Consider the following 25,664-nt stretch of genomic DNA (forward strand, 5'->3'; position numbering starts at 1 on the left):
TTTGTATATGTGTGTTTGAAATTGTTTTTAATTAAAGGAAACTGTGCGTGTGTGTGTGTGTGTGTGTGTGTGTGTCTATCTGGAAGGCATATGATGTGTGTATCACATGCACACATTGTGTGAGGGTGTGTGTACCTGTGGCCTGTGCATGTGAGGAAGCCAGAGGAGGATGTTGGGTGTCTTCCTTCATCACCCTCTGCCTATTCCCTTGAGACAGGGTCTCTAACTGCCTCTGGAGCTAGGCCGGCAGACAGCTAACCCAGCAGTCCTATCTCTGCCTTACAAGTGCTGATGCTACAGGATTGCACAGCCACAGCCAGCTTCTCTCACAGATGCTAGGGGATTTGAACTCACATCCTCATGCTTGCTTAGCAAGCGCTCTTGCCCACTGGACTCTCTCCCCGACCCAGCTTTATACATCCTAATGCATCCAAGTGAGGGAAATGGTATTAGGTTGTCCAATCCCTTTTTCGTTCAACAATCAACTGTTTTTGTTATTGTTGTTGGTGGGTGGTGGTTGTTCACAACACACCAGGTACTTTTAGATGTTGGGAATCTGTCAAACAAAGAAAACAAATTAAACATCTTGTTCCCATGAAGGAGAGAAAATCATTTAAAAAAAAAAGCCCCATCCCCCATCCCCTGCCGCTGGATTTCTGCTGTTTTTCTTGGTTTTAAGGCACTGTCTCTTGCTGTCTTTTAGATGGTCTCCTCCATCTTTTGGATTCATTTCCAACATTTTCCTGATGTTTCTTCCCAGCTACTGGGATCTACAGATGTGCACAATTATGCCCCACTCAAAATTGATCAACTAATCACTGAATTAGAAATATCTTCATTTTTACAAAGAGATCATTAAAACTAAATTCACTTACAAATAAACAGCTTTAAATAGAAAAAGGCAAATCTGTGAGATTTCCTTCTAGGGAGCCATTTCTATAATTGGGATATATGACCTAGAGCTGGCTCAGATGGCTTGGATCTCCAAGCCCTGGAGGTTGTCACGTGTCATTTGATCCCAGAAGCTTCTCTGGGTCTCCTACCCTGACTTCTGACACAAACATGTTTATGTCAAGGGTTCTCTAAGACCCCATGTCCGAGAGTAGGTTGGTGACATAAAGTGTGCCAAGGGACAGGAGGACAGTCCAAGAGCCCAGGAATAACCTCGCCAGGCCACTGAGGGTAGGAAGCAGGTAAATTACTTCCAACAGAGCTCACCATTGATATAAAACTGTCTTTCATGGGGAACAGACCCCAGAGTCTTTAGCCATGGGGAGGAAGCTCAATTGGGAACTCCAGCTGGCTACCTCACCTTCCTGTTATGTTTTTGATAGATGTTGTGCACCCCAATTTGATGATGCCTTCTCTGTCTGCTGCTATTTCTTCTGACTTGGATGCTTCACCCAGGAGATACTTGCCCCGCCCGAGAGTCTCTCAAACAAGAACTCCAGCTGATTCCTGCTGGTGTTCTGAGTACTTGATGATGCCTATCTATCTATCTATCTATCTATCTATCTATCTATCTATCATCTATTTTGCATCTGACTATTTATCTGTCTACCTATCTCCCTTCACTATTTTACTCTTATTTGCTTCATATTTAATAACTTCACTCCCTCAAAACTGAAAGCCCAGCTTTCCATCTATTGTAGATCACTTTCCAGACTGTACAGAACATCATACCTCTAAGCTGTGGTCAATGGATGGTGCTAAGACCTACTTAATTAATTAACAACCTTGCTATGGAAATAAGTGAAATAATGAATGAATGGCAATCAGCACCCAGCTGCTATTCCCTCAACCCCACACTCTAAGACACATGTGCCATCACACATTGACATCTCTGAAATCGTAATGCAAGTGACAGTTTTGACCTTTGATGAGATATGAACCTAGGAATATATAGACAGTATAAATGGGCGTGGATTTGTCATGTAATTCTCTCTCTCTCTCTCTCTCTCTCTCACACACACACACACACACACACACACACAGAGTGCAGAATGACTGGACTGCCTTTTGACTTCATTTGATACAGACCAAAAAGCCTTCCATGTTGGAAAATAAAGATGACTTAATAGTAGAGAAAAGGAAGTAATGAAGTTTTTTTTTAATTACTTAATTGTTTAGGAGATGAAAGATGTCTATGATACTGTCACCAACACTTCATAAGTGGTGACAGAACTAAATGAACACAGACACATTATGTAGTACATACACACTAATCCCATGATTCCAGTTAGGCGAGCTCTCTCTAAGGAAAGAAAACTTAAAATCTGCTCAAAGACACAGGCCAGGAAGAGGCAGGCCAATGTCCCTATCCAGGCCGGCCGGCTCCAGAGTCTGTACTCTTGATCAAAAGAAACAAGAGATGGGGAGTACAGTTTGGCTGGAGGAGCATTTCCCTAGCAACACTAAATCCTGGGTTCTGTCCCCAGAAACAACATAAACCAGGTACAGGGTACATGCCTGAGATTTCAGAACTCAGGAGGCAGAGACAGAATCAGAAGATCAAGGCTATCCTCAGCTACATAGGGAGTTGAGAGTCAGCCTGAGCTAGAGACTTTGTTGGCTGGATAAGAATGCAATGAGTGTAGCTAGCAAGACTACTTGCTAGCTATAGAAAGAAAGGTCCTTCTGTAGCTAGCAAGTACTGCCATTGCTATTGTTAGTTGACTTGTCAGAGAAGCAGAATACAGACGACCTCATTACATTTAGACACTGAGGAAGCAATGAAAACATTTATGTTATAGATATTCCTAGAGTAATATTTGGGATACACTTGTGCTAAAAGGTAGCATGCTTGGCCAGATGGACATATAAGTGGGTCTCCCTGTTTCGCTTACCCTAAATTAGCAGTGCAAAGATTCACACAGAGGGATGGGGATGCTCTGCAGCCTCTTCTGACTTAGAACCAGGAGGCTTTGTCTATTCTAAAATACATCTTAGGGGGCTGGAGAGATGGCCTAGCAGTTAAGAGCATGGGCTGCTCTTCCAGAGGACCTGGGTTCAATTCCCAACACCCACACCGCAGCTCACAACTGTCTGTAACTCCAGTTCCTGGGATCCAAGCGCCCGCCTCCTCAGGCGTCAAGCATGCATGTGGGTTCACACGTGCAGAAGAGGCCCGTATACATACATTAAAATATAAATACATAAAATAGAATCCATCTTAGTAGGCTCTTTCATTTTTTAAAGACTTGGTAGGATGCCGGGTGGTGTTGGCGCACGCCTGTAATCCCAGCACTCTGGGAGGCAGAGGCAGGCGGATTTCTGAGTTCAAGGCCAGCCTGGTCTACAGAGTGAGTTCCAGGACAGCCAGGGCTATACAGAGAAACCCTGTCTTGAAAAAACCAAATACAAAAAAAAAAAAAAAAAAAGATTTGGTAGGAATCTAATAACCAAACTGAAGGGAGAAATTTGTCTCTCTTCTGGATTCTCTTGCTCCATGGCTATAACAAGTCCTCGGATAAAACCAATGTGAAGGTTGCAAGACGTCTCCTCTGATGAAAAACAAACTAGGGAAGACAAACATGATCCCTCCACAGAGGACTACACCTCTTCCTGTCACAGGAAAAATTGGTCACTGTCACAGGAGGACAGAGGGCTGCCCTAAGGACGGGGCCAAAGGCATCCCTCCCCCTTCCCTCTTCCCACTCCCCCCTTCTCTCTCCCCCAAAGCTCTCAGCTGCCTAATAAATAGAACACAGGTGAGTATGGTCAGGCAATGGAGTGAGTGCTGCTTCAGTGTGTTTTAGTCCATAGGCATCCTTTTCTAGACTGTTCTAGACCTGGAACAGTGACCCAGGTAAGGATGAAGGGGACTCTCATTTCTCCCCTAATTGCCCAGCGGGGTCCCCCAAGAGCCTCATTATTTGATAAGACCAATGAAAAACAAGGTTTGGTTTGAAATGGTCAATGTGTCCTGATTCTACACTGAGGGCCCACAAACTTACCAGCATCAGGAACGATAGGAAATAAGTTATTCCAAGGAAACAAAGGCGGCTACTTCATTGTGTATCTAAACAATTTCACCTTTTCTATCTGGCTGGGTCTTTGGAGACCTCAGCTAATACCCAGATGGCTCAGGCCTGGTGGGGACAGAGATCCAGGGAAGTCCCTCCACACTGCCTCCCACAGCTAATACATAATTCAGGTGTGCCTCTGGGGACACTGGCAGGGCCATTATCTCCACACACATAATCTTCCACAGTGAAGGTGTGGCTTAAGAGTCAAATCGCAGGTAGATATGAAGCTATGATACCAAATAAAAAGGAGGATGGGGGAGGGGCATCTCATTTCCTAGACGAGGAGAGGAACCAGACAGATCTTTAACCGACTGGTTCCCAGATGTTTGTCCAGGCTTCTGTGAATGCTCATTAACCTGCAGCACAAATGACATGGGAAATAACAAAGAACAACACATTGAATTTTTCATGAGGCTCAATTCAGGACTGTAGAGATGACTCAGCGGGTTCACACTCAACACCACGCCTAATGACCCGGGTTTCATCCCGGGAACCCATGTAAAGGTGGCAGGGGAGAGTCAACCCCTGGAAGTTGTCCTCTGACTTCTGGACCTTTGTGCCCCTCCCCCAACAATAATAATGAACGTAACAAATCAAGTCCAATTCATCTGGCATAAGGGACTATTCTTTGGATCTAGATGATTTCCTTTTGATAAAGTATAAAACAGTCTTTTCTGGAATGCAGAGGGAATGCACTTCTGCCTATTTGTTTTATTTTTAACTTTAAAAATCACTTATTTCTTATTTTTAAAGATTTGCTTTTACTTATGTCTATGTGTGCATATAATAGGGTATCCATGAAGGCCAGAAGAGGGTAGAGGATTCCCCAGAGCTGGAGCCATAAGCAGTTGGAGTGAGCCCCCTAATGTAGGTGCTGGAAACTTTGGTCCTCTTGAAGAGTGCGTGCAGCAAACATTCCTAACTATGGCGCCATCTCTCTGACCTACTGTTGAGTATTTTCTGTGACAGGTTTTCCTGTATCTCTGGCCGACCTAAAAGTTGCAGTGTAGCTGAGGGTGCTATTGAAGGGCTGATCTTTCTGATCCCATCTCTTGGGGATACAGTACTTGGCTTTTGTGGTGGTAAGGAAAGGAACCCAGGGTGTCATGCTTGCGAAGGAGGCATAGTTGGGCTAGTCTCCCAACTGAGACCCAGGGCCAGCCCATGTTGTTTTGAAAATCAGACAAAGCTAAGAACACTGTATTATTGAACGTGATGACAGCATGCAGCCACAAGCCAACCTTATTGCATACATTACTGGAAAGTGAAGGAGACGGGGCCACTGTCCAAAGTCATATATTTGGGGACGGCCTGAGCCAGAACTCAAGCCCTTGGCTCCAGTCACAAGACTAACATCTCACCCAGCACGCTGTTCACCCCGTGTGAACTGTCTGCCCAGGGCCAGGCTTCTCTTTGAATGCAATTGCTGCTCTGGCAGGCCAGCCTGAGCGCCTCAACGAAGGATTAAAAATGCCAAGCACGTTCGAGAGTGGGCCTTTGAGGAAAAAAAGTCTAGAGACAGTTGGAGCAATGAGTGTGAAAAGCTTCACACGGGAATTCTCCTCAGCCAAGCGGCTGGAACGGACGGACGACGGGGTGCCGCTGCAGCTCCTTTCTGTCTAAATTCCAGAACTTTCTTCCCTCACACACTTTAGAAAGTAATTGGAAGCAGGGTAGCAGCCTTCTCCATGAATGGATGGCCAACTCGTCCTTCCTTCCTTGGGGATAAATAGCTCAAAATGCAGGCTTTAGCAGTCGGACAATGTCAGCCTGCTCTAAGTGGGTTTTGTTTCCTAATGGAGAACAAAGCAACTGTGGTTGGCCTGCATGCATTAGCCACTGATTGCCCTTCACGCTGACCTACAATACAGAATAGTGCTGGTATTATGGTAGGAGGTTATGTATATATATGTGTATATATAGATAGATATAGATATATTTTGCCTTAATGAAGAAGAAACAAGGAAAGAAATCGTCTTTGATTACAGGGATGCTATGCTATGGGTTATCTCTTAAGCAGTGAAGGAAACTGTGATTACTAAGTAGAGAGGAAGCGGGAGGCCGACCCAGCAGCACTAAATATCCATCAGCATCGCCAGGCCTCCTCTGAGCCGAACGTGACTCCCTCCCACCTGCCGAAAGAAAGCGCATTTCTGTCGAGTGGGTAGAGATGTCTAAATCATAAAGTCATTAGTGGTCAAGTAGCTCATTTCCTTGGGAGAGCACACCATTAGTCAGTGACTGACTCAAAGGCATTCACTACCCTCACCCCCTGCTCCCGATGAGTCATTAAAAAATTTTGCTGTCTGAATTCAAAAAGGCTTGAGAGGCAACAGATTTTCAGTGAACGTTTAATACAGCACATCTCTTGCCAAGAACTGTGGGGAGGGGTTGTGGGGGACAAAAACTGCACGAGGAGGCTGATACACGGTTGTTACACAGCAAGAAAGCATATATGTGTGAGTATAAGCTCGGGGAATAAAGCTATACACTTTAGGACCATGAGAACTCACCCTGGCAGCAGGCTTTCTACTGGTTTCAGTGTCTTTCCCTTTGTGAGGCTGCATTGTATAAGTCATGTAAAATGATCATATACTGCTTTAAAAGGCTTTTGCAATGTTTTCCTCCTGCCGGCAGGAAGCTTCTGGAGTCTTGTAAGTAAACGGTCCAACGAGGAGCAAGCTGTCTCGGTTGAGGTTGGGCTGACTTTAGGTGATCATAGCGATCATTATCTTTGTCTTCTCTTATTCAGCAAACCCACATTTTTACTGGGTAGGGAAATGGCTCAGTGGGTACTATTGCTTGTTGTGAAAACAAGATGACCCGAGTTCAAATCCCCAGTGTACACATTAAAGCCAGGCATGGCTGCACATGCCTGTAACCGTAGCACTGGGGAGGGAGAGCCTGGCACGTGACCGGAGCTCCCTGACTAACCAGCCTACCCAGACCAGTGAGCTTCAGGGTCAGTGAGAGGGAGACACTGCCTCAAGAACCAAGATGGAGAGAGAGCAACAGAGGAAAGTGCCCAACGTTCTCTTCCGGCCTCCATGTGCACATGTATGGGTGTATGCACCAGCACACATATATGTGCACATACACACAGCAAACAAGCAAGCGGGGGCTGGGAACACCTTCTCTTTAAATAATGCAAACTTTATCATTTAAAACAGTTTCTAGAGCTGGGCTGTACCTCCGCTGGTAGAAGGCAGGCAGGCCAGATCCAGTCTACACCTAGCTCTTCCCAATCCTATCTAGGAGTCTCCACGTGCCACATAACATTTGTGGATGGTGCTAGATCCAGATGAAATAAACAAGTTTCAGTTTGTGTGACCAAAGGAGAAACTGGAAGGACACACAATTGCTCCCATACAGTTAAGGGTTGCAGAGCAGGTACGCAGTGCAAGGGTCCCAGGGAAATGTCAGCTTAAAAACGATGGGGGACAGGATCTGCCTGCAAACTGCAGGCGGCTGCTAATCAAGAGGATGATGTCTACTCTAACTTAACAATAATGTAATATTGTGCCAGGCAGTGGTGGTGCATGCCTCTAATCCCAGCACTCGGGAGGCAGAGACCAACATGGTCTACAGAGAAAGTTTCAAGTCAGCTAGGACTACACAGAGAAACATTGTCTCAAAAAACCAACCAACCAATCAAACAAACAAACAAACTAATAGAGTATGCATTATATTGCAAATTGCCATGTGAAGTTTGAGCTGAGAAGTTCCTCACTCCCCCTTCAGACCCAAGCATGTTATTGTCAAGCTATTCTAAAACCGCCTGTCCCAGGTCAGGTAGACCCCTGGCTCTGTCAGGGCTTGCCAGACAGAGATTAGCAAGCAGCTAAGGGCATTAAAAACATTCTGCCCTTGAGAATTGCTAGAAAGTAAACTATTTCTACCCTCATTTTTGTTTGTCCCAAAGTGTAAAGATATCTGCAGCAGAAACAAGAGGCCGGAAGCTCAGCCGTGAGAAGCTCATTAACGGAGAGCGGAATTCGAGCAGAAAATCCAGGTGGTTTCTGTGGGAGGTTTGTGAGCCCCCCAACGTGATATTTATTACGTTGTTACTATTCACTGCTGTTTTGAACTTGGAAATCCCACCCTAGGGGACTATGAGCTGCTTCATGGTATCTCTCTCAATTGGGAACTCCAATAGACTGCCTCCATGTGGTCTCCCCAGTCAGTGTCTGCTGGGCGTGGCTAGCTCTCAGTTTGGTGATGAGGCCACTCCGGGTTGTCTGATCAAATGATGTTTTGCTAATGATGCACCTGCTGCTTTTCTCTATCTGCCATGTGCTATTCAATTTTCTACTTTTGCTTGTTACATGTTTTATAAAACTAACTCATTCAAAAACAAACAAACAAACAAATGAGCTATTGTAGACAATTTTCTGGCTAGACTATACAGACAAAAATGTATGTCAAAATTGATCAGAGATTCTTTTTTTTCTTTCTTTTTGTTTTTGTTTTTGTTTATACACAGAGACAGGGTTTCTCTGTGTAGCCCTGTCTGTCCTGGAACTCACTTTGTAGACCAGGCTGGCCTCAACTCAGAAATCTGCCTGCCTCTGCCTCCCAAGTGCTGGGTTAAAGGCATGCGCCACCACTGCCCAGTGATCAGGCATTCTTAAATGGTTATACCATATATCCAAGTATGGGAGGTAACAGACATGTTAAATAGCCTTATTTAATTATTTGATAACATCCACATATATCAAAACATCCCATCATATCCCAAAAATATTTCTAGGGTCTAGAAAGATGGCTCAGTAGTTACAAGCTTGTATAGCTCTTGCAGAGGACCAGAGTTCTGACTCTCTCATGCGCCTGTGTGCACACTCATGTGCACATATGTAAACATGCACATAGCTATATAACTAGAAAATAAAAATAAAACAACTTGCTTGGGCATGAGGGTGTAAGCTTTTAATCCAAGCACTCAGGAGGCAGAAGCAGGTCCAGCCTGGTCTACACAGTGAGTTCTAAGCCATCCAGGGATAAACAATGAGATGCTCAAAACTAAAACCAAAACCTTTAAAAATATATGAACAACTCCTTGTTGTCTATTACAAATTTAAATAATGCTACCATAATGGTCAACAAATCTAGATATATATTTAGCCTTAAAAGTAGGGCTTGAGGGATCTACCTGCACAAATACTTGGAGAAAATTCCTTTTGTGATAAATTAAAAAACAGCACAGTACTGATTGTAATGGTTCAAGTGCCTTGAAATAATGAGCACTACAGTCTGAGTATCTAGTGAATTAAATACCTAAACACATGAGTACTGAGTGGGCAGCCAGGCAGCCTGCAAAAGTATGGCTGCCTAGGATTTGATGCTTCTGATGGTCAAGTAATCACTGTAAATAACAACAACAACAACAACAACAATAAAGAAGCTCCTAGTGAGAAAACTTCTCCAGGCATTCTGGGTGAAATCCAAGAAGAATGCTATATCATAAGGCACCTATGTTTCCTAGACACTGGACCTTCAGGCCACCGTAGCATCAGCATTCAGCACCATGGTGCTGATGTTCAGATAACACAAACCTTTCAAGGCTGTGACTAATTCAGGTGACAATTTCACTAATGTACAGCTGTCCCAAAGAAAAGTCCTGACTTCTGGCTGAACACCCCCGCCTACCACAGTTTCTTTTTCACCATGAAGTCAACACACGTTTTCATGAGGTTTGCTTTCTGTGTTTTTAAAGCCCTATTATAAAACACCATCTGGCAGGTTAACAGGGAAACCTGCCAGGCATTTTCAATAGCCAATCATCCCTTCTCAAGTTTCCCTCAGTAAATATAAAGGTTCAAAAAAAAAAAAAAAAAAAAAAAAAAACCTGGGGAGGTAGCTTTTCTGTTCATGAGGTGATCTTTTCAAACCTTCGAAGTCTGAACCAAAGAGTCTCTACTATGCCATCAGGACAACACCCACAGAGCGGAGAAGGACTTTGTCCAGGAGAGGCAGGTCTTAGGCACTTAGAACGCATGCTCTCAGAACTCAAAGGAACACTGTGGTGGAGCTGCACTTTGACTCCATGAAATGCCAGGGAAACACTTGCATCTTGTCTTTGCCCTTGGAAGCCCAGCCCCCATCGTGAAAGCGAACAGACTGAGAGCCAAGGTATCAGCTCTGATTTCGTGGGCAGAGAACCACGGAACTGTGGAACAGTCTTACCCCAGAGGTGTGCAAAGGACAGGATAAAGGATACAAAAATATAGTCGTCCATGTATCTCTTCTTCAGGTTCTCTACAATGGAGCTCTCTGTGATCTTGGAGAGGAGTACCATGTCGTCCACACCGCTGTGTTTGACATTGTGACTCTGCCAGTGGTACCGGTAGGCGCCTTTGCTGCCCTGGGGACAAAAGCACAAAATAGCTCAGATTCTCCTGGAGTTTTCTAACACACATACACATGCATGCACACATGCACTCACATATATGTGACTATGTGTATATTCCAATATACATATTTTCCCAAATAAAATGCTTTAAAGCACAGCATGAGTCACCATGGTCCAATGTACTGCTGAAACAATATATTTTTTTGGTGATTTGTTAATTTGAGACAAGGTCTTATGTAGTCCAAGAGAATGTGAACTTAGCTTGGATCCAAGGATGACTTCGAACATGTGGTCCTCTTGTCTAACCTAAGGGATGTTGAGATTATAGGCATGCACTAACATGCCTGGGTTGTGCATGTGACAGGGATCAACCCCAGAGTTTTATGCATACTAAATAAGCAGTCTTCCAACTGAGCCACACCCCTAGGTCTTCTCTTTTCTCATTTGTAAGGAAATTGAGATTCACTTCAAAGAGCGGCTGTGAGAATTACACAAAGCAGCACATACTCATAAAACACTGAAGAGACTGGGGATACGGTGTCCAACATGGACAACCATCGACAGTGCCCAACGCAGAGGACCAACTGTAGTGTCCAACATGGAGAACTGACTCTTAAACTATCTGAAATGTGTTTCTTCAATTTACCAGTGAAATAAAAATTTTAAAAAATATCTTACATTGCAAAGTGTAGAAGTGAACCCAGAAGTGATGAGCATGTTTGTTGCCTACAGTTAGGTCAGGTCACACTGCCATCCTCTCAGATCATCGGAATTACTTTTCCTTCAGAAACTTCTTGATGGCCACTCATACTGGCCATCGACGCGTTTTCAAGATGTGCCAAACTAGATATTTGTCACCACTACACCAGCCAGGAAGTTTACAGGATAGCTTGCGCTTGGTTATACAGCATGCTGTGTTTGGTGGGACTTCCTCTCATCCACGGTTCATTCCTTAAACCTGGTCTGCATTGCAGCTACTTAGCACTGCAGTAGGAGAGCCCTCTGAAGGCTCTGGGCCGCACAGCATTCCTACAGCGGGATGCCCATAGAGTCAGCATGTCTTGGGGTTGATGAGAGGAAGCACCTTAAGTGGCTACATTTGGGGGCTCCCATTCATTGAAGGACACCCAGAAGTGGCAGATAGTGATTCTCATATCACTAACAGTTAACACACAGACACATATGAAGTCGAGCACTGTGGTCCATCCCTGTAATCGCAGCACCAAAGAGGCTGAGGGAGGACTGTAAGGTGCAGACATGTCTGGGATGTATAGCAAGACTGTCTCAAATAATAAATAAATAAATAAATAAATAAATAAATAAATAGTAAAGTACAAAATAAACATACAGAGTATATGTATAAGGGGCATGGGGCACTTTACCCTGGGACATGCTAAAGTGATGGCCTTTGAAGTAGATCTCAAACATTTGAATTTTCTAGAGAAATTAGAAGAAAGGCATTTGCTTTCATGTATACTCACCAGGGCAAAAACCCCACAAACAGACAGAAAAAAAAGAAGGAAAGAAGCTCGAATACATGTGTAATCCTGACAGGAGACAATATTCTAGAGTATTGTCATTTGCTGTCAACACTTCACATGTCTTCACGGAGGCGCCAGGTGTGACGGACCAAGCACGGCTCAGCACTGTCCCCACTGTATAAACTCTTGACTCGAAGGAGTGTCAACAAAGCAGAGAAAAGTTATGGACAAGGCTATCCAGAAAGGCCAGCTGCTCAGACAGTGAAATTAGCACAAGACAGAAAGAAACAAGATTGAAGCCACATTAACTTCCTCACTGGGAAAAATATATGAAGTTGCTTTGTGCTGTCTGAGGAGGACACAGATGCCTCGCCAAAAGTAAAGCCCGAGAGGTTCAGAGGGAGAAGCAACCCTCAAAACCCAGGCAAGAGCAAAGCCACCAGCGGGAAAAGCAGGGCTTCAAGCTGTTGAGAAAGGCTCTAGAAGGATTACCACCCATGCTGTCCAGTGGAGGGAAACTGTCCATAGGATATATTTGGCTTTCCCAGAACCACACACAACATCAATTCTGCAAAATTACCTCAGACGTCACCACTCCCCCTTCCTCTGTGGCAAGCACCAAGAGAGGAAAGGCCCTGCCCACAGCTTGACTCACAGGGCTCCCATCGTAAGCCCGGGGCTTACTTCCAACCAGACAGAGCCTAGGGTACGCCTCCCTGGCTCTCAGCACCCGTCCCCAAAACACACACACACACACACACACACACGGATCCCCATGTCATGTGGGCAGTCCTGGGGTCCACAGGCTCCTTTCTGTCTCACAGTCCTGCCTGCTGTCTCAGAGTCTGATTTCTCCCCCCCTGATGTCAGAACTAATGCTCCCTGCTGAGGCTACTGTATGTCTCTGTCACAGATACTGATATTAAAAATTGTCACCTGGCCTCAGATTCACTATGTAGCTGAGGATGACCTGGAACTTCTGATCCTCCTGTCTCTACCTCCTGGGTTCTGGGATTCTAGGCACGAGCCACCATGCCTGGCTTCTGCAGTGCTGGGGATGGAAGCCAGGGCTTCCTGCATGCGAGGCAAGCACGCCACCAAACCCAGCTACAAGCCGTGGTAACTCATGTCCTCCTTCCTCACTTCCCAGACTTCCCTCTGGAACGCAAACCAAGCGTATGACTGAGTGGCTGCTGCAAGCAAACCCAACTTAAGAGTGTTTGTCGCATGGCTTTGTTTTGTTTTGTTTTCCTTTACAATGGTACAGAAGTGATACACATTCAGAACAAAATTATTCTTCCAACTCTGATCTCTTCCTAGACTTGCTAGCAATATGCAAATTGCCCCAGCTCCAAGCACTCTTGCCCTCAGAAGGGTAAATGTTCCATCTCCCCTCTCCTTCCCTCCACAGCCCGGCAGAGCCACGCTGTGGGCCTGAGCCAAGCTGTAGTCAAGCATTTCAGTTTCCGAGATTTTTCGACTTCTGACCTGTCACACTATCACACCGTCAAGGAGACTGTCCCGGTGGATTTGCTTCTACTTCACCTGCAGTGACCAGTCTGTTCATCATTCCCAACAGCCTCACAAGAGAGGGACTCACAGGCCACACCGCCTCCAGGGGCGAAGCCACAAAGACAACAAGCGCAAGCAGGTTCTCTTTTCAAGCCTGCCCAAACAAGGCTCCTTCCCACTGCCTTCCCAGGAACGCACAGGGCTCCTGACTATCAAGACTCAGATGGCAACAGGACACCAGATTGTAGCTGGGTGGAATTCCTCATTAAAAAGACACATCGCCAGGGCTGAGAGACAGTTAGGAACACTTGCTGTTCTTGAAAATTCCCAGCACCTGCAGGGCGGCTCACAAGTCTGTTAACTCCAGTTCTGGCAGATCTGGCGCCCTCTTCTGGTCTTCACGGGCATAGGTACATACTTTGTACAGGTACATATATGCAGGCAAAAGATTCTTGCACATAAAATACATTTAAAATCTATTCTGAAGAAGACACACTATCTTCACTAATGACTACTTTTTAGCATCAGAGACTGAAACATTGGATTTCTTTTAATTAAACAACTTTTCTATATCTAATTGGCCATGAATCTGTGGATATATATGTGACCGTGTGTGTGTGTGTGTGTGTGTGTGATTATTTCCATTTCTCTTTTCTCTACAATCCAGGCAACAATGGCCGCATAGATGAACTCCTTCACAGCCACCCCCAGCACTGTGCATTATCTTGTAAAGCTGTGAGGTGTCTTCTCAGCTTCCTTTTCCTCTCCATCCCAACCCACCACAAAAAGACTGTTGTTACTGGGTCCATAGATGAGACAGAAAACATGTTTCCTGGAGAGGAAATATCACAAGAACGATTAGAATACAATAACACTGATGACTGAAGAACCCAGCAAGGGACCCGCTCCTTTGTATGCTAACCTCACAAATTAATTTATAAAAATGAAAACTTTAATTTAAAAAAATTAAAAATCAGATAAGATAAAGGTAGAGAGAACAGAGAGACGGGGAGGATCAGCACTGTGGATCGGAGGAGGCTGCCCCAGCCAGACTGGAGGAGGTGAACAGAAGCCCGCAGGCAATGCCAGGGCTGAGCAGGGAAGACACAGAGGCAATGATGTTCCCCGGGAAGCAGGGACCTGAGGGCTCTCAGCCAACCAGCCAGTAGGATTTAAAGGTATGTAAGATACTGTGTAGGAGGCAGCTCAGATTAATGGCAGATTCCAAAGGCTGTTGGAATCAGGGAATGCTTGTCATCACACACATGCACACACACACACACACACACACACACACACACACACACACACACACACACACAATTATGGTGGCCCTCCAAAGAGAGGCAGCAGGCTGGCAGTTGCCCTAGGACACCGACTACTGCCTCAGAAGCGTGAGGATGTGCCACAGTTCCAGGGAAGCCCCCTGGCCATCTGTTCACACTTCCCCTTTTTTCTTTCTGCCCACTCCTGGTTTGATGGCACCGGCCTGGCGCGCTTGGGTGGGATGCAGGGGCAAAACTTCCTCGTGGCCTCACCCTTCCTCCGCTCGGAGAGCCCTTCCTCTCCCCTCTGCTTCCCTCTGGAGTATCTCCTTTTGTCTCCGACTCCCCAAAACAGTACATCTCTAAACAAAAAGGATACAGAATAAGGGAGAGGGAGACGGGTGGATGTAGCACCGAGAACTGTAATAACTGGTAGCGCTGAAAATACCTGCAGTTATGGGGACTGTCCCGTCAGATAGGCCTCAGGTAGAAACGTGTTAACCCATGTTAGTTTTTAATGATTATTCAGTGTGAGAAAAGGCTGTTAATTCATATGAAGGTTCTGGAAAGTAAGGTATGTCTATACCCATCTGATAGCCTGGTTTAGGAGGATGGATGCACCCAGACATTGGGTCCCTCACCAGGAGAAGGGAAAGGCTAGAGGGCAGGAGCTTTAACAGCCTGCCTCTACCTGCGCACCATGTGTGTGTGTGTGTGTGTGTGTGTGTGTGTGTGTGTGTGTTTACCAGGGTGGGGACCAGGAGAGCAAAAATGAGTCAACAGGCACACACAGGCAGCATTATCCTCCCTGGGTCCCACACACCCTGGGGCGGCCTTGGCCTCATGGCTCTGCAAACGCTGGCAGGAGGAGTTCTTCACCGGCAATGCCCTTCAGAGGCCAAGAAAAGGGATGCTGTTAAGTGTATCTGGAAACACAACAGGCCCAGTGTCGTGAGGCTAAAAATATACTTTCAGACTCCCAAACAATATTTTTAGAGAGCAATCTCAAAATAGGTATCAAAATTTCAGAAACTAGTCAACTAAATCAAAAAACTTGTATCCTATTTGATCTGGCAATTTTACTTTGAGAAGTTTACGTTAAGATACAATCTGCAAGCCAGGAACGGCGGCACACGCCTGAAATTCCGGCTATGGCTCAGTGGTTAGGAGCCCTTGCTGCCCTTGCAGAGAACCTGAGTTTGGTTCCCAGCACCCATACAGCTGCTCATAACATCTACAATTGTAGTTCCAGAGAATCTGGTGCCTTCTTCTGGTCTCCATGGACCCCCAGACCTTTATGCAATGCACTTACATACATGCAGCCAAAATACTTATACACATAAAATAATTATAAGCTTCTTTTAAAAAGCATTATTTGAGGGGTGGGTAGCTGTAGAGATGGCTCAGTGGTTAAGAACACTGGCTGCTCTTCCAGAAGTCCTGAGTTTAATTCCTAGCAACCATATGGTGGCTCACAACCATTTATACTGAGATCTGATAACCTCCTTTGGTATGTCTGAAGACAGCTATAGTGTACTCATACATAAAAAAATTTTAAAAATAAAAATAAAAAGATTATTTTGGTGATTCCTTTAATGTCATACTATGTGGAAATAGCTTTTTAAAAAAATATTTAAAAATAAGAAATAACTATGAATACAAAGGTTTAAAGTTATACATGAAAGCAGGCGGGGGGAGGGGGGAACTCGACAGTTACAGCATTTGCCAAGGTATGAAGACCTGCATTTGGCGTCCCACAACCCACGTAAAAGTTGGGCACAGTGGAACATATATGTCAGTAATCCCAGAATTCCTGTGGGGAAAATGAATCTGAGACAAGAGAACTTCCAAATGTTGATGGGCCAGCTAGGCTGATGTTATGCCAAGAAGAACGACAACAGAGATGCAATCTCACAGGAGGAGGAAGACACCTGAAGTTGTCTTCTGACCTACATATGCACCCATAACCACAGTGGCATATGCCCTCCCCCAGCGTACTGTGGCATGTGCACACACACACACACACACACACACAGTGCACATCCATCTTGCGTCAATCCCACCTGTTTCTGATAGCTGCAAGCTTACACTTTATGTCTCAGAAATCTTCCTTTCTGTGGAGTCTCAAATGGGACGCACCCCTCCCTTAGTTTAAGTGGGAGTTCTGTTCATCTCTCCACTCTCTGAACTTTCTGAAAGAGCTTCCTTCAAGACTTTGCCAGCACGGTTCTGAACCATTTCTCTCTCAACCTCTAGAAAAGGAAGGATAGCTCCTGCCCTCCTGGTCCTCATCAAAAGGCTCATTTGCCCTCCTTGCCCCTTATCTAGAAGAGGCTTAAACAACTCCACATGTGCTCTCGGTGCTCAGGACCACAAGTTCCCATAATGTAGCTTGGGAAGCCAGGGCTCCCTGAAGCCCCTCACCCAGGGTGTAAGCCCCAAGCTGAGAGGCTGTGCTGGGGATCCCTTAGGAGTGAGACAGGAAGTGAGGGAACAGTCTATCTTTTCAAAGCTAGCCTGGACCCTGGAAGCTGTGTTCCACACAGCTGTTGGCCTTGTATCTAATTGCTCTCCTAGCTTTGGGCTCCATGCACCATGGATTCTCTCTCTCTCTCTCTCTCTCTCTCTCTCTCTCTCTCTCTCTCTCTCTCTCTCTCTCTCCCTGTTGGAATCACTGAGTCATACTGTTCCCTGTTTGGATGCAATATTCTCTGGCAAGCTCCTCCCTACTCTACCTCCCCGCCTGCTGCCTGTAAACTCCTGCCCCATCGCCCAGCTGCCCGTCTCTGGGAACCCCACCCCATCCCATGTGACAGCAGCACGGCACCTGGCTCCCAGAAGTGTACTTCATTCATCATCTATCCAAGCCCTAGTACAATGGCTGATACATTTGTGGGGGCCTCACACACACTTGTTGAATGAATGATATAGAATATAATAATAATAATAATAATAATGAATATACAATAAATATTATTATTATTAATAATAATTATTATTAGCTAAGTGTCATTCTATTTTAATATCTAAAATATAACTTGTTTGATTCTAACAGTCTCATCAGGCAGGGAACTGGCATACAAAAAGGTTAAGTGGCTCAGCAACACACACACACACACACACACATTGTGCTTAAAACCCAGGTCTTCTGCAGTCAGGGGTTCACACTTAAACACTGGGTTCCGCCTCTCATAACAAAGCATGTGGCACCACAGCCATGATCTTTCCTCACTGGCTGTTAAACTGTGTTCTTTCGTTAGTATAAAAACGCCATGAGCAATTTCTACTCAGGGAGAAGCATGTACAATATAGAGTGCATTGGTGCAAAGCCCCAAAGCTCGGAAACTCACAAAACAGCCTCGTTCACCATGGCCTCCAACAGGAACAAGCTCTGCCGCATGGAGTCAGTCTTCAGAGGACACCTGTCCCCTGAGGTGTCCCCAGCAGCCAGGATGCAGGCCAGTGTTTGACACACACGACTATGTGTCAACCAGTACAAGTTGAGAGAAGACAGGATGACCAATGAAACTGTGTGTGTTGTTTCACACCAGTCATCCCAGGACTCAGGAGGCTGGGGCAGGAAGATCACTGCAAGTTTGCGGCCAACCTGGGCTACATTGTGAGACCTGTCTCTTTGGCTCATCTAGGATATCTTAGCTACATAATTACCTCACTGTGGCAGCTACTGGAAGGATGAATGGGGACTCTGAGCCCAGAGGCTTCACTGAGAGGATTCCAAAGTTGACCTAGTTGTCTCCAAGCTCAGGAAGTCAACACGGAAGAAGCATTCCTCTTACAGACATCCCTTCTCACTGGCTTTTTGAAGCATGTAGCCAAGGCTGGCCTCAAACCTGCTATACAGCCAAGGCTGCTCTTGAACTCCTGGTCCTCCTGAGTTTGAGGATTACAGGAATGCACCACTACACCCAGCGTGGTCATCCTTCTCAACGGTTCACCTAAGGGTAACAGCCAGACTTTAGTTGGGGAAAGTACATTTCCAGCTGCAGAACGTGAACTGGGTAGCTATAATCCACTCACACGGCAAATGTGTATTTAACCCCCATCTCTATCTTTTAATCAAACTAGTGATGGACTGGTCACCCAGTGGCAGGCTCTGTCTCCTTAGCTGAGGCTCTATGTAGTGTTCCTCAGATAGCCCTTTAAGAAAGTAACCAGTTGTTCCTGTATTCGGGTACAAAGGTCTCAGGTGAGTCAGGTGGGTGGGACATGGTTGGACCAATCGGCAGGCTTGAGAACAGGGTCTCACTGGCACACGTGCTGGGCAAGGCCAGGTCCACGCAAGTTTATTCTTCACGATGAAGAAACTCTACGCACACTCAAATGTGACTTGGGTTGGGCACCTCCTTGACAAGACTCACTAACAAGAGTCACAAAGCAAAGCCCCATTTCACCCTATGGCCTAATCCTTGGTTAGGAATGGCTCACCTTTGAGGCAAGCGTAACTATGTAGGAAGTTACTCTGAAGAGTCCAAAGTCATCAGGCAGGCAAACTGACTGGAGGACCATCTGCCATGGGCTCTTGTTCATACCACTGACTGAAACAGAAACAAAACCAGAAGGCAACTGAATGATTTCTAGATGAACTCTGGACCCTAGCAGTTCCTAAATGTAATGCTCTTCTGAGAGAAAGGATCTATCAGTAGAGTGTGTTATCAACCTGACCAAAAGTCTCTCTGGGCTGCGGCTCAGTTGATACAGTGTCTGTCTAGCATGCACACAGCCCTGGGTTTGACCCAAGCACCTCTTAAGCCAAGTGTGGTGGGGCATGGTGCAAGGTCTGTAGCGTACTGGGACCTCCCTGTACTGGGGAGGTGAAGGCAGGGGATCAGAAGTTCAAGGTCATCCTTAGCTACATAGCAAGTTCGAGGCTAGCCTGGGTTATCTAAAAATCCTATAGTTTCTCTCTCTCTCTCTCTCTCTCTCTCTCTCTCTCTCTCTCTCTCTCTCTCTCTCTCTCTGTCTGTCTCCCCTCTTTCTCCTTTTCTATATTGACTGCAAAAAATGTTTTACTTATACAAAACAGTAGAGGTGTGATAAGCAACTACTTCTATCATTTTAAAATATTTTATTTCTGTATATTATTTTATTTTTTCTGAAAAAATTGTGTGGGCATAGAACAATGAGAACTCAATGGGGGGAAAGAGCTTTTGGAAGTGTGGTGGGATTTTTTTTCTTGTCTATGCTTTGAATACACACACACACACACACACACATCAGATACATGTGTGTGAAGGTTGGTGTCAGGTGACTTCCCTGGCCACTCGCCACCTTATTCTTTGAGGCAGGGTTGCTCCGCAAAACTGGCGCTTGCAGAATGGTTAGACTAGCTGACCAACAAACAAGGCTCAGGGATCCTCCTGCCTCCACCTTCCCAGTGCTGGGGCTACAAGGTATGACGTACTGACCTTATGTAGATGCTAGATCTGAACTCACGTTCCTGTGTCTTCATAGCAAGCATTTTACCAACTGAGCCATCTCCCCTACGCACCCACAGATTTAAAAACTAACACTGTGTTACTTTTTAAAGGTTGTGTTAAACAAACACAAACCTTGGGGTGCCTGGGCGCAGTTGGCACATCTACAACATGCCCAAGGCTCACAAAATAGCCCCCCAAAAGGGGCAGACTATTGGTAAAGGCCAGGAGATCAGCATGCCTGCTGAGTCAGTATTCCTGTACACTGCAGGGAAGCTGCACCCATGTGTCTCAACAACAAGGCTACCAAGGCATCAGCCCTAGATGGAGAGCTACTGGCAATCAAGGCTGGGGAGAGAAAGAGAGAGAGAGAGAGAGAGAGAGAGAGAGAGAGAGAGAGAGAGAGAGAGAGAGAACACGTTTTCTCCAAAGACGAGTTCTTCACTGATGGGACATCCAATCCCAAGTGGTCAGACCTAAACACATACAACACTAAATGTATATTAAATGTATATTTAGTGTATATATATATATACATATATATATATATATAAAAAATATAAGTGTGTATGTGCATGTGTGTAATTGAAGAAAAAGTTTAGACTTTGAGAGGGAGTGGGTAGGGTTATGGGAGGAGTTGAATTAAGAGGAGAGAGGCATAGAAATGGTATAAATATATTGCTCATGTATGAAATTCTCAAAAAAAGTAATAAAAGGAAAAAAATGAATGGTAGAGTATTGCTATATCATGGGCCTGTTGTGCTTGCGTGTGCTAAACCAAACCCAGGAGCAAGCAATCCCTGTTTCTGACAGGAATGCAGAGGGCTCCTCAGGTTGCCTGGCCTCTGCTCCAGTAAATACATTCCCTTAGGGAAACAGAACGATAAAGGCCTGGTTCTCAGAACCCTTCAGGTACTAAGGGAAAGTGTTTACTGCATCAGAGAGATGCTGGACTATGGTGGTAAGGGCTGTGGAGAGGCAGGGAGCCACCAGATTAATGTGTAATCAACAGTTCAGATTAGTGCTATCACGAGCCACAGGCAAGCAAGCCCTTTTCTCTCCCCTCATCACCCGATGGGAGGGGTCAGGACCTTTCCTGTCTTCTCCACTCAAGACTCACACCCTAGATTTGAGGTACAGAATAAACATGGGCTTGGGGCTCAAGGAATTTTGAAGAGGTATTGTGGGGGGCAAGGGGATGTCAAAAATGTGCTCAATGGACTTAAAGGCCCCAGTGTACACCAGAAGGCAGATGGCTATCTTCTCATGCCCCTAGTTGCGGGCTATCTCACAGAAGCTACACCCAAGCTGCAAGTCCAGTCTGCAAGAGGCAGTGTGCTGTGGCCTGAGGTTTCAGGGCCTAGAAGCAACAAGCAGAAGCCCTGTCCATCCTTGACGGGTTCTGAAGGGGCTCTTGCTGGAACACACACCCCAGTCAGTGTCTAGAGCGCTAACCACTGTAGGGCAGAGCCACAGACACCCCCCCCCCCCCAATTCAGTAAGCAAGTTCTGGTAGTGGCTTTACAAGAACCCCGGTTTGGATGATGATCCAGCCCAGTGAGCTAATCCTGATTTCTGAGTGAGCTAATCACAGTGTGATTCTGTGGTGGCCACACACAGGTACCAAGGTTTAAGCGTAGGCAATTACACATTTTCAAATCCAAACTGGAAAGGAAGGTATGAACTGTTTGGCAGAGAAGAAACACCCTCTTCAAGGAGGAAGTACTCTAACTGCAGAGGCCTGAGCGGCCTTAAACAACTAAACACCGAAGAAAGCCAAAGGTTTCCAGATCTAGAGTAAAAAAACAGCCCCTGGGCAGGTTACACAATCTCTCCACCTTACAGACACGGTGCCTGGTTTCTTTCTGTCAGGCTCAGGATTGAACCCCAGGGCTTCAGGGATGCTAAGCATGCCTTCTCAGAACCCAATTAAACCACCAGCCCGGGGCAGAGCACGGTGTGCACGTATGCAGATGCACATTTGATATGCGTGTGTAGGTGCTCACAGAAGCCAGAGGTCAGCCTCCTGTGACGTCCACCAGGCGCTATTTGCCTTGAATTTTTTGAAGCAGCCATCTTTCTTACTGAAGCCAGAACCTTGCAATTAGGTAGAAGGCCTGGCAAGCAAGCCCCAAGGATCCTTCTGTCCTGCCTCAGTGTCACTGAGGTCACAATTTTGTCCCATGGTCCTGATAGGTGATAAGGATCAAATCGAGGCTCTCATGCAATTTATTCACCTACTAAGCCATCTTCCAAGGCTCCCAAAATATTTACATACTCATATTCAAAACCCTACAATTTGACTCTTTTTAGAAAGTGCCCTTTCCATTAGCTATCCAGACCAAAGCTCTTCACAGACAAGGAATCTGGAGCCACTGAGATGACCCATCAGATCCACAGAACCATTTCTGGAGGAATCAGGACCAGAATTTGGGTCTTCCAACCCCCGACCCATCCCTGGGTGGTTCTCTTTTCTCAAGTCTTCCCTAACAAGCCTGTGGTAAGGGTGGCTCTTAAGACTTTAATTTTGATTTTCTAATGATCTCAAAGATCCTAAAGAAAAGTAGATACTATTTTGGATGCTTACGCATAACTGAGTTTATGTGTTTAAACACATTTAGCCTCTGTAATGATAAACATTAGTATTCACTTGTGTGCATATTTGCATAGGCCACACGTGCGTGTGGAAGTCAGAGGACGGCTGTGAGAATCTGTTCTCTGTTTCCGGCGTGTGGCTCCTGGGATTCCGACCCAGACAGATCCTCAAGCTGGGCAGTGTCTGTCTTCACCTGCTGAGCTGCCTCACTGGCCCACTATTTTCGAATCTTGACTCCCTGGCTCAGACTGGGTGAGAACCCTGGTACCCATCCACATGGTAAGAGTGGAGAAGCTGAATTTCTTCCTAGTTTGTTTGATGAGGCAAGTTCTCAAAGTAGCCCTGAATAGAAATGGTTTGGAACTTTCTATGTAGTCCAGACTGCTCTTGAACTCACAGAGATCTGTCTCTGCCTCCTGGGTGAGGGGATTAATGGCAGGACCCCCACAGCCTCTCCTTATGGTTTTTTTTTTAAGTATATCATGAAATGTCACCCATGTAGACATCACATCTTGATTATCCCTACCCTGGCTCCTCCCTCTACAGGTCATTCTTCCTGGTTTCTTAACATGAAGATAGACAGAACACATTTTAACATAGCCTTTCAGTGGGTGATCTCCCTCACAGTCTCCTTTTGGGGAACACTTTCCTAGTAACTTTAGCCTCCACAGGGCTGTTTATGAGCTGGAGGTTGGTGGTACCAGGATTGCCTCCAAACCCAGTGATATCACACCTAGGTGACAGCCCAACTCACACACCTGTTGCCAAGGCAACAGTCAGCATATTCCCAGAACCCACTTGGCTCACCTCCCAGCTTTACTGGCTGCTAAGGCACTATCCATATAGAAGGAAGACCCCTCTGATCTCTCTCTCCCTCTCCCTCCCCCTCTCCCTCCCTCCTTCCCTCTTTCTTTTGCTGCCACCTCTGCCCTTCTCTCCTACAATAAACCTCATGTGGAACTGGGGTGGTCTGTCTGGGGCTGGGCAACAAACACAACAGAGATGGGTTGGGAAGGCTGGGCACTGACTTAAAAACAAAGCAAAGCAAAACAAACAAACAGCAATAACATGGATAAAAAAGAAAAGTAGAGGATGGTCTGCAGAAAAGAGAAAGTAGCCATCGACCTCGAGATCTTCGGCTACTGAATTTCACAACGATCCTTCTGATATGGACTTCCTTCTGCGGGAATCACTAAAACTGAAAACAAAACATGAGCCAGCCGTGTCTGATGAGATCGCAGGGCATGGATGAGTCACACCAAGACACTGCCACAACTGTGTAGAAATCTCCATGTAAGCAATCTTCTGGTTATGGTTACTTATTTCTTACTGTATTCTGTGACACACCAAGGTGACCTGTGTCATTTCCAGGTGAGCAGCTTCTCGTGAGCCCCATCTATGCACTGAGAGCTACACACCCCGACTGATCTCTAGCGGTTAACACTCACTCACTGGGAGACAGAAGTCTTGAGTTGTCCTTCCTGTGACACAGTCTCTTGTCTCCGGCTCTGGTCTTCTGGCTTCTCATCCAAATTTTATGTGTATGTGTGGGGGTAGGGGGAATAGATAGATTTCAACTTCTTTTTGAAGCCAGATACTTAAATCCCACCAGAGGAGTCACATATATTAAAAGAAATCCACACGCAGATAAAACAGACAACATAGGATACCACTTGCCAAGGTAGTCAGGTAGGAATTTGCTGGAGGAAATGTGTGTGGGGTGTGGGTGAGAATTTGCAGACATGCTCAAATACATGTGTACATGCATGTAGAAGCCAGAGGCCAGTCATGGATGTTGGCCAAGGAATCGCAGAGATCAGTGGCTGCCTCCCCAGAGCTGGGATTATAAGTGGCTGCCAACACCAAGCTCTCCACCTGAGTTCTGCAGGTCCTCATGCTGGGAAGGCAAGTACTTTATCCACTGAGCCGTCTCTGCAGCCTCTAAAGAAAAATGGCTTGTGCTGTTTCCAAAGTCAAGACTACCCCTGCTCTCTAACCCTGGCCTCACTTGTTTTGACCAGGCATGATTCCAAAAGCAGAGCTTGATAGCCGCCCTCTCCCTGTTAGGTGGGAAAGAATGTGTCAACCCTTTTATGCAGATGACACCTCTGTTCGGGACAGTGAATGCAAAAACCGAAGGTACCATGACAGGTCCCAGGAAGTTGTGCTTAGCAATGACCAGCCAGTCCACACAGTCATTCACAAACACATCTGTATAGTTTCTGCCTTGCAGAAAGGTACTTAACGTATTGGTACTGTATATTCTGTTTCCATGTGTGCCAATGTCCCAAAATACCAGGAAATACAAAACCTTCTCTTCAGTCTGTGACCCTTTTCCTTCCTGGGAGTTGGGCCAAAGCACAGGATTACTTATTAATCAAATATCCCACACCCCAAGACTGCTCGGGAGCCCAAAGGAAAAGTCTTCAGCCTTTTGTTTGGTGGAGACTAGCCGTGTGTGCAATCCTGGAGTAGCCACTCACTTTGCACTTAGAAAGAAAATGCATCTCAACTTATTGTTTTTCAAATTCCATGCACGGGGTAGGAGAACAAAGGTTAGAAAAGAACAAAATAGCTCGAGATGCAGAGAAAGATAAAAGGAGAGTGATTTAAATTAAACATGAGGAAAACATTAAGGAATCGAGGAAATAAAACAACCCGAGATCTAAACACACAACAAAGAAAAGAAGTTTGATCCCAGAGTGAGTCATGTGGATAAATAAAATAAAATTCTGTACATGTACTAAAGGGGGGGGGGGGGAACCCAAGGAAAATGGTTCCTTCCAGTCTCCATTGTGAAGCAACCACAGCTCATTTGGCTTGGTATAACTACACGCGGTAAATTCAGCTTTTAAAATGCCTACCTACCATTTAGTCTCTTAGAGCGGGTGTGGTGGCTTCCATATGTAATGCCTGAACTTGGAGGCTGAGTCAGAAGGCTGGGGAGCTCAAGCCCAGCTAGGAGGGAGAGAGAGAGGGAGAGAGAGAGGGAGGGAGG

General features: G+C 45.7%; 1 protein-coding gene across 1 annotated transcript in view; it reads right to left on the reverse strand.

Annotated features, from left to right (window-relative positions):
- The window catches only part of Myo1e (myosin IE), a 191,690-nt gene that overhangs the window by 103,436 nt on the left and 62,590 nt on the right, over positions 1-25,664 (reverse strand). Inside the window, exon 2 of the mRNA XM_052187898.1 lies at positions 10,246-10,389. Within this exon, the coding sequence (XP_052043858.1) occupies positions 10,246-10,389 (144 nt within the window). The remainder of the gene's footprint in view (positions 1-10,245; positions 10,390-25,664) is intronic.

This window comes from Apodemus sylvaticus, chromosome 7 (assembly GCF_947179515.1).
Source record: "Apodemus sylvaticus chromosome 7, mApoSyl1.1, whole genome shotgun sequence".
In the NCBI taxonomy this organism is placed as follows: Eukaryota; Metazoa; Chordata; class Mammalia; order Rodentia; family Muridae; genus Apodemus; species Apodemus sylvaticus.